The 16,268-nt window shown below is 38.5% G+C and overlaps 1 protein-coding gene across 2 annotated transcripts in view; it reads right to left on the bottom strand.

Annotated features, from left to right (window-relative positions):
• The window catches only part of C1QTNF7 (C1q and TNF related 7), a 137,711-nt gene that overhangs the window by 91,581 nt on the left and 29,862 nt on the right, over window positions 1-16,268 (bottom strand). For both annotated transcript variants that reach the window (XM_082605240.1, XM_082605241.1), the window contains exon 2: window positions 15,926-15,980. In XM_082605240.1, coding sequence (XP_082461366.1) covers window positions 15,926-15,956 — 31 coding nt within the window. In that variant the 5' untranslated portion in view covers window positions 15,957-15,980. The remainder of the gene's footprint in view (window positions 1-15,925; window positions 15,981-16,268) is intronic.

Below are 16,268 nucleotides of genomic sequence, written 5' to 3'. Positions count from 1 at the left end.
ACAAGTAGAGAAAGAAGAACAACCCCCCCCAGAAGTTAGCAGAGGAAATAAATCATAAATAAAAGATCAGAAATAAATGAAAAAGAAATGAAGGAAACAATAACTAAGATCAATAAAACTAAAAGCTGGTTCTTTGAGAAGATAAGCAAAACTGATAAACCTTTATCCAGACTCATCAAGAAAAAAAGTGAGAGGACTCAAATCAACAGAATTAGAAATGAAAAAGGAGAAGTAACAACTGAACCTGCAGAACTACAAAGGATCATGAAAGATTACTACCAGCAACTGTATTCCAATAAAATGGACAACCTGGAAGAAATTGATAATTTCTTAGAAAAGCAGAACCTTCTGAGACTGAACCAGGAAGAAATAGAGAATATAACCAGACCAATCACAAGCACTGAAATTGAAACTGCGATTAAAAATCTTCCAACAAACAAAATCCCAGGACGAGATGCCTTCACAGGTGAATTTTATCAAATATTTAGAGAAGAGTTAACACCTATCTTTCTCAAACTCAACCAGAATATAGCAGAGGGAGGAGCACTCCCAAACTCATTCTATCAGGCCACCATCACCCTGATACCAAAACCAGACAAAGATGTCACAAAAAAAGAAAACTACAGGCCAATATCACTGATGAACATAGATGCAAAAATCCTCAACAAAATACTAGCAAACAGAGTCTAGCAGCACATTAAAAGGATCATACAGCATGATCAAGTGGGGTTTATCCCAGGAATTGCAAGGATTCTTCAATACACGTAAATCAATGTGATAAACCATATTAACAAATTGAAGGTGAAAAACCACATGTTAATCTCAATAGATGCAGAAAAAGCTTTTGACAAAATTCAACATATATTTATGATAAAAATCCTCCAGAAAGTAGGCAGAGAAGGAACTTATGTCAACATAATAAAGGCCATATATGTCAAACCCACAGCAAACATCATTCTCAATGGTGAAAAACTGAAAACATTTCCTGTAAGATCAGGAATAAGACAAGGTTGTCCACTCTCACCACCATTATTTTACATAGTTTTGGAAGTTTTAGCCACAGCAATCAGAGAAGAAAAAGAAATAAAAGAATCCAAATTGGAAAAGAAGTAGTAAAACTGTCACTGTTTGCAGATGACATGATAGTATACATAGAGAATCCTAAAGGTGCTACAGGAAAACTAGTAGAGCCAATCAATGAATTTGGTCTAGTAGCAGGATACAAAATTAATGCACAGAAATCTCTTGCATTCCTATACACTAATGATGAAAAATCTAAAAGAGAAATTAAGGAAACACCCCCATTTACCACTGCAACAAAATGAAAATAATACCTAGGAATAAGCCTACCTAAGGAGAGAAAAGAACTGTATGCAGAAAACTATAAGACACTGATGAAAGAAATTAAAGAGGATACAAACAGATGGAGGAATATACCATGTTCTTGGACTGGAAGAATCAACATTGTGAAAATGACTATACAACCCAACACAATCTACAGAATCAGTGCAATCCCTATCAAACTACCGAAGTAATTTTTCACAGAACTGGAACAAAAAATTTCACAATTTGTATAGAAACACAAAAGACCCTGAATAGCCAAAGCAATCTGGAGAAAGAAAAATGGAGCTGGAGGAATCAGGCTCCCTGACTTCAAACTATATTACAAAGCTACAGTAATCAAGACAGTATGGTGCTGGCACTAAAACAGAAATATAGATCAATGGAAGAAGATAGAAAGCCCAGAGATAAACCCATGCACATATGGTTACCTTATCTTTGATAAAGGAGACAAGAATATACAATGGAGAAAAGACAGCCTCTTCAATAAGTGGTGCTGGGAAAACTGGACAGCTACATGCAAAAGAATGAAATTAGAACACTCCCTAACACCATACACAAAAATAAACTCAAAATGGATTAAAGACCTAACTGTAAGGCCAGACACTATCAAACTCTTAGAGGAAAACATAGACAGAACACCGTATGACATAAATCACAGCAAGATCCTTTTTGACCCACCTCCTAGAGAAATGGAAACAAGAACAAAAATAAAGAAATGGGACCTAATGAAACTTAAAATCTTTTGCACAGCAAAGGAAACCATAAACAAGACAAAAAGACAACCCTCAGAATGGGAGAAAATATTTGCAAATGAAGCAACTGACAAAGGATTAATCTCAAACATATACAAGCAGCTCATGCAACTCAGTATCAAAAAAACAAACAACCCAATCCAAAAATGAGCAGAAGACCTAAATAAACATTTATCCAAAGAAGATATACAGATTGCCAACAAGCACATGCAAGAATACTCAACATCACTAATCATTAGAGAAATGCAAATCAAAACTATAATGAGTTATCACCTCACACCAGTCAGAATGCCCATCATCAAAAAATCTACAAACAATAAATGCTGGAGAGGTGTGGAGAAAAGGGAACCCTCTTGCACTGTTGGTGGGAATGTAAATTGATACAGCCACTTTGCAGAACAGTATGGAGGTTCCTTAAAAATCTAAAAATAGAACTACCATACGACCCAGAAATCCTACTACTGGGCATATACCCTGATAAAATATAATTGAAAAAGAGTCATGTACCAAAATATTCATTGCAGCTCTATTTACTATAGCCAGGACTTGGAAGCAACCTAAGTGTCCATCAACAGATGAATGGATAAAGATGTGGCACATATACACAATGGACTATTACTCAGCCATAAAAAGAAACGAAATTGAATTATCTGTGGTGAGGTGGATGGATCTAGAGTCTGTCATACAGAGTGAAGTAACTCAGAAAGAGAAAAACAAATTCCTATGCTAACACATATATATGGAATCTAAAAAAAAAAAAAAAAGATTCTGAAGAACCTAGGGGCAGCACAGGAATAAAGACACAGACGTAAAGAATGGCCTTGAGGACACAGAGAGGGGGAAGGGTAAGGTGGGACGAAGTGAGAGAGTGGCATTGACATATACACACCACCAAATATAAAATAGATAGCTAGTGGGAAGCAGCCACATAGCACAAGGAGATCAGCTCGGTGCTTTGTGATCACCTAGAGGGGTGGGAAAGGGAGGATGGGAGCGAGACCCAAGAGGGAGGAGATATGGGGATATATGTATTTATATAGCTGATTCACTTTGTTATAAAGCAAAAACTAACACACCATTGTAAAGCAATTATACTCCAATAAAGATGTTAAAAAAATACTTATAAATGACACATATTCTAGAACAATGTATTATTTATGAAACTATGCAATCCATTCATAGAATTACTATTAATACAAACTCGTAGTTTTACCAGTGCAGTCTAGATATTTACATACATATATTGCAATGAATGCATTGTCTTTTCCAAAGCTATATGCAGTTATGGGCACATTTATTTAATAAAATAAACAGTAAATAAATCAGCACCCTTAACCAAAAGTAAATTGAGCACAGGGTTTATACTGCTACAAGGAAATCTCCACAAGACAATAAGAGCTTTAATGTTTTCTTTTTCCTCTATTTAAAGCCTACAAAACAAAGCAAAAACCTTCAACTTGAATTATGTAGCCACTGACTCGATGATCATTCTGTTTTTCAGGGGAGGTGACGGAGCCCCTTCTGTTTGCTCCCACAAATGTGCCCATCAGCCTCTTACTCCTCTTGTTTATGGATCTATAGCCATGAGAGAGCATATCTGCCAAGTCAAGGGCTGTTTTCAAAACTAACCCAAGCAAAGCCGATTCTGACTTTTGCTTTCTCTCTTCTGTTCCACATGAGCTGCCCCCAGAGGAGATGTTTCATTGAGAAAGTCCAGGTCAATAAACACCCCCAAACCTCAGAGAAGAACAGAGAAAGAGTAACACCAGCGTGAGCCAAATGACTCATCTCTGGGAGGAAAAAAAGCCTGAAGAAGTTCATTTCAATCGGGAGATGGGGATCTTTACTTACATCGCTTGCAAGACCTTCCAACAGTTTGAGTCTTTGAACTCTACTGCACACAGATGTGGAGCTTTCACTTGAAATCTCCCTCCCTTTGGCAGTGAGGAGGACTCATAGCTCTTCGGGGCTTCAGATTGATAAGTAATTTCCTGATTCATTTCCAAAGCATCCTCCCAGGCTTCGAGCAGAGGCAAAGGGAGAGGAACCAGCCAGGCCCACACTGTGCGGAGATGTCACGGCCTACACAGACCTCCCAATGGTTCGATCGAGCCTGAAAGAAGGGTTTGTGAACTTCACAAACAAAAATAAATCTCCTCCTCTATCAGTTAACTCACTCCCCGAATCACACTTGAGAAAGAGCACAAAGAGTCTAGAGAATATTTGCTCTAAAAGTGTAAAATTCAAGTTGAACGGCATCTTATATTTCTTGCTGGGGGAAATTGGGGGCACCTTTGATGGGTCTTCAGGGCAGGTCGTGGTTGTTTTCTCATGAGCCACTTTAAAGAATGTTCTTAGAGACCAGGCTATCCAGCCCCTTCAGTTTACAGAGGAAGAAGATCAAGATGAAGGGTGACAGGCCTTGACCAGGATCACACAGGCTGTGAGGGGAAGGATTGGAACCAAAAGGCCTCCTGGCAGTCAAACCAGAACTCTGTCCCCTACAGGTAGGTGGAGACAGACACAAAATTTTGAGGTCTGGCTCTTGATCTTTAGGACACATGTCACTGGATACTTCTGTCCTTAATTCTTCTGTGCCTCAGTTTACCCAGCTTCAAAATGGGAATCCTAATAACAGCTCTCCTTGCTTGGTCATACAATATGGTGATCTCTATGAATAAGCATCATCAAGGATGAAAGCAATTACACTATATGATGGACTTTTATCAACCTGGCCCAAATTACATGCTTCTCTTCTCCTTTCCATTCTCATGTTCCACCAACATTATTTTCTGTGCTAGAAGAAGCCATCAAGTGACCTTGGGGGAAAAGGAAAATATTGGCTGGAGAATGGTATGGGGCATGGAGAAAATTTTAACCTTGGAAAACCAGGTCAAGATCAGATGACTAGGTAGAGCAAGGCTTGACATTTGCTATGGAAAGGACACCGGGTCTGGAATCAGAAAATCAAGGCTTGGCCGCTCTGTCTCTAACACTTACCAGCCAAGGGAGCCCCATTTAAATATTCCAAACCACAGTGTCATCCTTGGAGACATGATCCTTGTCCTGCTGTGCTCACCTCCTTTTGCTGTGGTGAAATTCAAATGAGGTCTTCATTGAGATGGTGCTTATCAGCCTGTGCAGCCTTTGAAATTGGAAAGCAGTGTTTGCCAGCACTCAGCACAGCACTTCACACAGAACACATTGTTGATGGGGTGGTGCAAATATCACTTCCCCTTTCATCTGTGGCATTGGCTCACAACACTTAGTGCCTGAGATCCTGGGTTCTTGGCCTTTTTTTCTTCTCCTTTTAAGGAGTATATTTCACCTTTCTTCCCCATCATCCCATCTCTTGGCACTTGTCTCCCCATGCTGGCCACTACTGGTTTTCTTAGAGTTTAAGTGTCCTTCCATTTCTCATGCAACAGTAAGAATAAAAACAAGGAGAAAACATTTTGCTCAATCACATGGAAAAGTATCTGAAGTCTTGACACAGACTGGATCTTTGTTTTGGAAGTTGTCACAACCAAACACCAAATGAATCAAGGTCAGCCTCATTTTTTAAAATGCTCAGCCCCAAACCAGCTCATGTTTAGTTATTCCACCACTTCCTTTGCCCTTTCATAAATCTATTCTTTAAATGTCATTGCAATTAAGATTTGCACTTGATCATCTTATAAGAGCAATTTTCTAAGTGAGCCTCGTTTTAGTCAGCTTGGGATGACATAACAAATTATCATAGACTGGTGGCTTCAAAAATGGAAATTTATCTTCTCACAGCTCTGGAGGCTGGAAACCTGAGATCAAGGAACCAGCATGGTTGGGTTCTGAGGAGAGCCCTTTCCCTGGTTTGTAGACTGCCTCTTGCTGTGTCTGTTCACAATGGAGAGAAGGAGACATCTCTTTCTCTCTTCTTCTTTTTATAAGGCCACAGTCCTTTTGGATCAGGGCCCCACCCTTATGACCTCATTTAACCTTAATTACCTCCTAAAGATCCTATCTCTAGATTCATTCACATTGGGGGTCAGGGTCTCAACATATGAATTTTGGGGGAGACACAAATTCGGTCCATAGTGAACCTGGAGAAAGTGAGAGAAGAGAACTAACATTTATTGAGCCCTTACCGGGCATAAGGTCTTGCTTGTTTCTTTTTTCAGTCAATCCTCACAACAACTATGATAGTCGGTATTTCCTTTTCCAAGGTCACAAAGTCAATAAGGGGCCGTGTCCAAATGTAAACTGTGGTAACCAAAGCTCTGCTCTTTCCAAGACACATTCTGCCTCCACCTCTTTTTCTCTCCTTGATTCTGATCCAGGAACCTCTATTTCTCTTTCATGCTAAATCCCAGCTCAGTTGCATTGAGGCAGGACATTGTTACCCACAGCACTTTGAGAAGGCAAAGTGGGTAGAGGGAGTTCTGTGGTTTCCCTTGGGGTCCCCACTGAGTTTAGGCTGACAGCTGTGGAGAGCCTGCCCAGAATGTTCTCTCCCTGCTTTCTTCTCAGCCTCCTTTATGTTGATACATTTTTCTCATCATTTCAAACTCAACTTGTGTTCCTTCCTCAGGGAAGCTTTCTTTGACCTGCTCCTCACCTACTTTAGCTCTCCCTTGCTCTCTCTTACATATTATCCTATACTTCCCCTTCATAATTTTTTTCCTTTTGTAAAACTTCATGAATGTTTCTTCACAGTTGTAGTAGTTGTTACAATAGCTATAGTACTTCTAAGAAAATGTGCATGATGTTTGTCTTTCTACTGGTTTGTAAACTCCCTGAGGGCAGGGATGTTTTTCCCACTGAAGTATCTGCAGCAATTAGACCACTAACAGGAGGACATACAGGGAAGGAAGGGAAGGGTAGGAAAAGGTGAACCAAGGAAAATAAATAGTAGAAAGAGGATAACAGATTCCTTTACAGTCATGTGACTGGCACATATATGCCTGAGAGAGAGCTCCATCTAACTGGAAGCTTTATTAAGTCTTCTGCATACCACCAATTTTATTCTTCTCCTTGTTATTTTGCATGGGGGTTCTAGATTTGGCTGATCAAAGATGGAATTCTTAGACTAAGGAGGGGTAGCTGAGGAACAGATCTTGTGTCACACCTGCTGGCCTGCTTGTCCACATCTGGATTCCTGCAAGGGCAGCACAGCCTGGCTCTTTGCATGATGGAGATGCCTGTTCATATCCCACCAGACTCAGTTTCTTTCAGGGAAGAGAGGAAGTAAGACCTTGGTGGGACAGGGTATGAAGTGGTATAGGGCCTGCCAGGAGGAATTTGTTACGAGGGATAGACATTCTCAGCTAAAGAAACCACATGCACGAAGACATGAAAAGATGGTGTTTTTTCTTCAGAGAACTACAAGGAACACACTTTTGTTGGTGGCTGGCAAGGAAATGTGATACTATAAATAAAAGAGTTAGATAAATATTTTGTGTTTTCATTATTATCTATTTCTCAGCATTGTTTGGTGGGTCAGTGAGAGAGTTCATGTGGAATTGTTTTAAAAACTGGAAAAATCCTATGAAAACTTGCTTATTATAAATTATTTTGTATGAAGATAGCTTGGAAGAGATACCAAGGAATTATGCTGGGAAACCAAATTATTTAAGAATTTCTTTTATTTATAAACTGAAAATTTTGTCTAATTTCCTTCTTCTAATCCTCTTTTTAAAGACTAGATTATAAATTTATAGTATCTGTTAAATATCAGTCAGCTGGGGTATATGTTTTCAGCTTGGCATCATCCATCCCTGGACCTTTCTTCTCTCTCTCTTACAGACCAGGGAGTGGGAGCCTGGAACAAAATTTCCCAGAATCCCTTGCAGTCAGGGTCCCTGATCAGAGACAGACAAGGAGGGTAATCACAGGTATGTAAAAGGCAGAAAGGACTAAGAGGACATTCTTTGGTGGCAGTTGCAGGCAGCGTGAAGACAGTCAACTGATGCAAGGTTTACAGGAGCTTCTATGTGAGATCCTGTAATCACACATTAGTGTGGCTTCCTAGCAATCCTGCACTCTGGGTTTCCAGCAAAACAGTATGTTCTTTCTTCAACTGTTAGTACTACAGCCCCCCCCCTTTTTTTTTTTTGCGGTACGCGGGCCTCTCACTGTTGTGGCCTCTCCCGTTGCGGAACACAGGCTCCGGACGCGCAGGCTCAGCAGCCATGGCTCACGGGCCCAGCCGCTCTGCGGCATGTGGGATCTTCCTGGACCGGGGCACGAACCCGTGTCCCATACATCGGCAGGTGGACTCTCAACCACTGCGCCACCAGGGAAGCCCCTACAGCCCCCTTTTTAAAAAACTTTTTACTTAGAAATAATTATACATGAATCAACTAGTGTATATAATATACTAATATATAATATTATTATACTTAATATATACTAATAATTTATAATTATAATTTTAATTCAGAGGAAGTTGAAAAATTGAATAAAAACCAAATAAAACAAAAACTAGCCTCCCTCAAGGGTGACATCTTACATCACTGTAATAGGAGATCAAAACTGGAAATTGGCATCAGTGCAATAGTATTAACTAGACTACAGGACTTATTCAGATTTTAGCAGTTTTTGCATGGATTCCTTTGCGTGTTGTATAGGTCAATGAAATTTGATCCTACATATAGATTCTCTATAGTTCTTTCAATGATTGTTTAAGGCTTTGATTCTCATCTTGAATCCCTACCTAGAGTGATTTTACCTAACTGAATCCTGACTGGTATGATGGATAATTTCCTGGTGTTATCTCATATTTAAAGCCTTGTAGTTAAGTTTTGTTTCTTACATTTATTTACTCAATTAACATATTGCTCGTTGGGATACCACCTCATAAAGGTCAGAATAGTCATCATTAAAATGTCTACAAATAACAAATGCTGGAGAGGGTGTGGAGAAAAGGGAACTCTCCTACACTGTTGGTGGGAATGTAAATTGGTGCAGCCACTGTGGAAAATAGTATGGAGATTCCTCAGAAAACTAAAAATAGAATTACCATATGATCCAGCAATACCACTCCTGGGCATATATCCAGAAAAAAACTATAATTCAAAAAGATACATGCACCTCTATGTTCATTGAAGCACTATTCACAATAGCCAAGACATGGAAACAACCTAAATGTCCATCGATAGATGAATGGATAAAGAAGATGTGGTACAAATATACAATGGAATACTAATCAGCTATAAAAAAGAATGAAATAATGCCATTTGCAGCCACATAGATGCCAACTAGAGATTACCATACTAAGTGAAGTAAGTCAGAAAGAGAAAGACAAATACCATATGATATCACTTATATGTGGAATCTAAAATATGATACAAATGAACCTACCTATGAAACAGAAACTGGGTCATGGACATAGAGAACAGACTGGTGTTGTCAAAGGGGAGGGGGTTGGGGGAGGGATGGAATGGAAGGTTGGGGTTAGCAGATGTAAACTTTTATATATAGAATGGATAAACAACAAGGTCCTACTGTATAGCACAGAGAACTATATTCAATATCCTATGATAAACCATAATGGAAAAGAATATTAAAAAAAGAATATATATATATATATATATATATATATATATATATATATATATATGTATAACTGAATCACTTTGCTGTACAGCAGAAATTAACACAACATTGTAAATCAACTATACTTCAATAAAAAAATGAAAAAAATTATTGCTCATTGGTACTTTTTTCCATCTGTTTTTTTTACCCATTGGCTTTGCCCAGGGCATTGTCACATTACATCATTTACTGCAACAGATTTTTAGTTATTTCTTGGGCTTTTAATTGCTATACTCTCAAAGTCATCCTTATTACAGTGGATCAAAAATACAATACTATTTTAATCATTCCTAAATAATGGTAAAATAATTTACATGTGATGACACAGGAAACAAAAAATTAGAGGTATAGGAATTGGATTGGAGGAAGCAAAGTTATTATTATTGACAGATAATACAATTGTGCACCTAAACAACACAAACACATTTTAAAAAGGCTATTAGAAATTATGTATCTTCAATATGGCTGCCAGAGTAAAAAAAGAATACACTAAAAATAGCTTTCCTATATTCCCAAAATAATCATATATAGAATAGAATGTTTAAAAAATTATCAAAAATCCTTGTGATAGCAAAATGAGGCTGGCTTCTCTGCAGAGGAAGGGGAGATCAGCCTCTCCCTAACTCTAGGCTGTGTTTTCTCCCTTGGGCACTTAATCAGCTTAACTTGTGCAAAGAGGCTCACAAAATCTTGGTAAAATATATTTTTTTCCCTTCAGATTCTTACCTCTGACTCAATAACTACAAGTGATATAAATCTGGCCTTGGGGAAGCCAGTTTAGCAACAAACGCTATAACACTGTTTGTCCCTAAGGAGCTAGATACATTTCCTCCCAAAGTGCCCTCATCTGCAGAGATGCCCTCTGGCTTCAAATTAAATTTTTTTAAAAAATTATTTCCCATAATGCATCAAAATGACTTGAAACCATTTATTTCAGAACTTAATCTTTGCATTACATTCCACATTTAATTGGCTTTCCCAGAATAAATGAACTGTCTGCCCTACAGGACTATGCAAGCCTTCATTCTCTCCACTAATGAACTAAGAAGAAATCCTTACTAACATTTGTTAAGTGCTGGCACTGTTCATTGATTATTTCTAGGCGTTGTCTTAATTAATCCTCACACTCATATGGATAGAAAATTAAAATCACTTATCCAAAATCTCGAGGCTACCAAAATGTAAAACCAAGATAAGAATCAGGTAGTGAGGCTCCAAGTATTTTCAATGCCACCAGAATATAGTGCTTTTCTTGTGGGTGAAAATACTTTTCTTCCCACAAAAGTTTAAAAATCATTAGAGTCTGAGAGTCAGCCTGGGTTTTCATGCTATGCATGAGCCCTAATGAACTGCATTGGCTACATCATCTTAGTCTGAAAAAGTAAATTTGTGGGAAAATGTTATGTAAATAAATGGTACAAGTGATACTATGTATTGGCAAAAATTGTGAAATTGATGTGAATGCTGTTATTTGGAAAACCCAAAGGTAGTGGAAGTCCCAAGTATGTGACCCTGACTTGTGGATGGAACCCCTGTCATGAGGGAACATTTGAATTTGCCTCCAAAGTGGAGTTAATTCTTTAGAAATTCAGCACTTTAATAATGGCAACAAAATTCTCATCCCTCACTAAAGTTTAATTCAGAAGGCTCTGTTTTCCTCAAGATGATTCTCCTTCAAAGACTAGACATTGCTTTCTTTCTAATTTTATTTTAAGATTTTGATTGAAAACATTCAAATGCAGGCCTGGCTTCAAAGCATAGTTTGTAACCAAGAAGGATTTCCTGGTTTACATTGCTTAATTAATGATAATATTGATTTAAAAGAAGAAAGAGTTCCCAAATCTCAGCAATTTCCATTAGTAGTAGATGCAACCCCTATGTAAACAGTTAAACCAAAAGGTCTCTTGAAAGAATTCAATCTAAAGTTCTTCCAGTCTCCAGTCTACTCATTTCACAATCATCACCATCTTCTTTGCTTTGCTTCCCCCCGCCCCAATTTTTTCATTCTTCATGCTCTGCATCATGACCATGCTGGCTCAGCAAGCCCACAGTAATTGCACATACACTTCTTGTCCTAATCAACAGTGAAGTTTCCACTTACTTGGTGGATTAACCACTATAAATGTATTTAGTGAGGCTGGTATGTTTTAGTCAGACAACACATAAAAGCTCCTTTGGATATCACAAACAAATCTAAATCACATGTTATTTGAAAGGTGAATATGTTGCCAAACAAGAAAGGAAAAGAAAAAGAAGAAAACAAGGGAGAGAAGGAAGATGGGAAGGAAGGAAAGTATGAAAGGAAAGAGGAAAAGGGAGAAAGAAAAACACTGAGATAAAAACAAAGAGAACAGGGGGAATGCAAAGCAAAGGAGCAGATCATGTAACTCTAAATAAAACACATGGTCTATGCATTTTTCCATGGGACTATCTATAGAAATAGTATTTCCCTACTATTTCATTGGTTTTGGGTGTACCATAGCACGTCATTCTTCTATTGATGCAACAAACTAATAAACTGACCTAACAAGACCTCAAATGCAGTTAAGATTTACACTTACAAGTGCTATCTTTGATCAGGGTGACCAACTGTCCCGGTTTGCCTGGGAATGAGGGAATTCCCCAACGTGGGACTTTCAGTTTTAAAATAAGGATACATTAGATAAATCAGGAAGGTTTGCATGGGACTGAGGAATTTTCCAGGGTGTGAGACTTATACATTGCTAACACCAAGAAAATCCTGGGCAAACTGAGAAAAGTTGGTCACTTTGTCTTATGTCCTTTGACTATAGTGTAGGAAACTGTTCAGCTAATTTTAGCACATCTTCTGTGTGCCAGGATCTGTAATAAGTGTTGTACATACTGTAGTGGACATTTTTTCCCTTCCTGTCTAATACCCCAGTATTCTTTGGGTACTGCTTCACTATCTTTTGTGGCTCTAATCAGGCTCTCATGTATAGTGCCCTTCACTCCCGCCATCTCCCTGGAGGTGAGAAAATCAACCAGGCTGGACCAAGCCTAGTAGTTGGCACCTGACACAATGGAAACAGTGATTAGTTGAGGGCTGAACACGTAACACAAGAAAAACAGCCTTTGGGAGAAAGCAGTCCCTTTTGCTTCTGGTGAAGGCTATCACTGGTCATCCTGTCCACCATACATGACAAAGTCAACAGACACAGAAGGAGGTAGGGCAGCAGAGAGAGAGAGAGAGTGAGGATACAATGCATTATCTGAGCCCCTGGATCCTGCCATGCATGAAGGTGGCACCATTCCTAGATTGCCCAATTACATGAGTTAGTGCATTCTCTCCCCTTTTAAAAACATTCTAGCTTTACCAATGTATAACTGACAAATAAAATGGAAAGATATTTGAAGTGTACATTGTGGTGATTTGATATATATTCCCTTTTTCTAAAGCTACTTTGAGTCGGGTGCCTATCACGTGCAACAGTAGAGTTATGACTCGTAGGCATTCATGGACTTAGTCTTCTAATCTGGACTCAGTCCTGTGAAACAGGTACAGGCTGAACCATATGAAATCTCCAATATTTGACTTCTCTTGACTTCAAATATGGCAATTTCACTTGGTTCAACTTAAGTATTATTTCCATTTTACAGGTGAGGAAAAAACTCAGTGGTGATAAGTAGTATGCCTAGTGTTGCACATTTATTAGATAGCAGACCTGGAATCAAATCCAGGTGTGTTTGATTCTTAAGTACACAAATACATTTCCAGTTGTTTATGCTGCCTGACAAAAAGAAATATCTTGAGAGCTACCTTTTGCTATCTAACAAATGCCTTGAAAAGACACTAGGTTATGACTCATACCTTACGTATGAAGTTGTATATGGTGCCAAACACCTGCTTATTGCTTCCAAAATTCCAGTTTCACTGGATGTTTTATGAAGAGAGGTCTGATACATAAGTGTGTCAAGCAAGATGGAAACCCCATTCAACACTGGTGTGAATTTACATTTTGGTAGGGATAAACCTCCAGGTGACCACGTATCAGATTTCCAAATTTACTCCAGCTTTGGTTTTCACTGACAATCAAGAGATACAATTTTTTACAAAGGAAAGGTTCCTTGCCCGTTCTGCTCTCTGTACAGGGATTGCTTAATTGTTTCCCATAACTCAAACTTAATGCATTTATAATGCAGTTGTGCCAGTGAGATAAGCATTCTGGGTATTTTCCTTTATCATCGGCATCCCATGCACTTGCCCACTAATGCAACAGAATGATGCTTGCTCGGAAAACATTTCCTTCCATGGTGGTGCTCTACATGCTCTAAAAACCTCAGAGTAGGATTTGGAGACATTCCTGTGTCATTTTTTTGAGCATTTTTTATATGTGAGGCTATTATAATTCAGGATTGTCTATTAATTTTAACAAATGGTAGAGAAAAGGGTCTTGTTACAGCATGGATGTTATTCTATCATAAATATCTTTGGCAGTAACTGCTGAGCATCTCTTTTGCATGAATTTCCCTCCCTCACTAACTGGTGGCAGGCTATAGTCATCAGCTATTGCAGCTATAATACTGCAGCATGATAAAAGATCTCTAAAACAAGCATTTCTTTTCTATCACCATGGTAGGTCTGAAACTTGTCCAAGATCACACACCTGGTAAATGATGAAGCTGAGATTCATTTGTTCAATGGATATCATTGAGCTCCTACTAAGTGCCAAGCAAAAGAAGATGCTGATAAAAACCAAACAAAAGGCTATTTATGTCTTAGCTGATGACATTGCAAGTGAAAACAATATCATTACAGCTCTGGAGAGAAAATCAAAAATAGAGAATATATCATGCAGGAAAAATTTGACATGATCTAACAAAGTCAGCAGTGCTGTGTTTGCCAGAGGTTGGGGATATGGACACACTGGCCAGACCAGTAGCTATAGTTAGATCATAACAAGATCAATTAGACAATGCAGATATAAAGGCACTCCAAGGGGAAGCTGGTACTGCATTTCTAATTTCCTTTGCGAGAGAGGACAAAGAAAAGGGAAATATTTAAAACCATTTTTGAGTGTCTATTCTGTGCCAGGCATTGTCACATGAGAAAAATCCACATGGAGATCTTCTGAGAAAAATGCATTTCACACTTCACATCTCTCTGGATATCATTTTCTTTAGTTCTAATACAAGGATAGTGTTCTTTCTTTTTTAGCATTGTTTTAGTTTGTGTCTATCACATTGCAGGACCCCAGTGAATGGTAGTCTTCTTGGCAGACTCTGTTAGTTGCTTCTCAATGCTGATTTTGATATTCTTTCTTACTAACTGAGGTCTCATCTGTTTGGGGACAGCAATGGCACCTGGTAAATACCCATCTTCCCAGACTCCCTGTGGTCAGTGAATGTCATGTGACCCACCCAGTAGGGACAATAATATGTAAACAGAGGTTGATGGAAGATGTTGCTAGGAAACTTCCAAAAAGGGAAAGACAGCTGGTGTCACCTGTTCAGATTTTGTTCTTTGTATTTTGTCTTCACGCAGAAGACAGTTATGACACTGATGTAGACTCGACATCTTGTGATCCTGATAAAGGGAGTCATATACCAAGATGGAAAAGCAGAAAGGTAGAAGGAACCTGGGTCTCTGATCACCTTGTGGAGCCATTGTAGCAACCCTAACTGCAAACCTCCAAACTCACTTATTTTTAGGTGAGAACCACAAGCCCCTATTTAGCCAGGGCATTGAAGTTGAGTTTCGGTTATAATATATGAAGTCAGACATTCTTGATTGGCACAGCTCTACTTCACCTTCCCACCCTGTTCTCAATATGGACTATTTTCAGATTTGTGTATAATACTTCATGGTTGCAAAAGATTTGGCCTCTTTTTTGAACAAACTTTCTGGAATAGTTCATTTTTCTTTCTAAATGAGGCATTATTTGGCTGCAGTATAACAAAATGCTGCTTGAAAGAAAACACCAATTAAACATGTCTTTTTTTTTTAAACCAGTCATCTAATACACGATCATGATAGCCTACAGAAACAGCTCCAAGCTGGCTGAATGACTGTGCTGAGCTTGATTTTGCCAACCATGGCAACATAAGAGAAAACAAAAATCAGAGCTTAAAATAAAAAAGGACATCCAATGGAAAGTGATGCAAGCAAGGAATTCATAAGGCTTCTTTTAAGGCTTGCACTCTTTAATCCTATAACTTCAGCAATGAAATTTGCTAGAAGAAAAGCAAAGAATTTCAGGGCAGAGAATCCAGCTTCAAATCCCCGCTGAATCACTTACCAGCTGCAGGATTTGGGGCAAGCCTTTTCATTGGTCTAGGCTTTAGTTTTTTATCCTGCAAAATTATGATGATAATGATAAGAACAACAACAACATCAGTACCTACTTAAAGAGTTGATGTAAAAGTAAGGTGATATATGTGAAAGGGATCTGTACGTACTAAAATATTACACAAGCTTTCATTGTTATTGAGAGGTGAAAATACACGTCAAGTATGAAATAGCACTGTTTGTCTAGTTGCTTTCTAGCACGGATGCATGGTCTAGAGGTGTGAAACTGAGATGCTAAAGGATATATGGACTGTAAATTCTCTGTTGAAGATGATCGATCAAGGTCTTGCATG

This window comes from Mesoplodon mirus (genome assembly GCF_964341445.2).
Source record: "Mesoplodon mirus genome assembly, chromosome: 2".
Taxonomy (NCBI): Eukaryota; Metazoa; Chordata; class Mammalia; order Artiodactyla; family Ziphiidae; genus Mesoplodon; species Mesoplodon mirus.
This window is presented reverse-complemented; position numbering and strand designations above follow the sequence as displayed.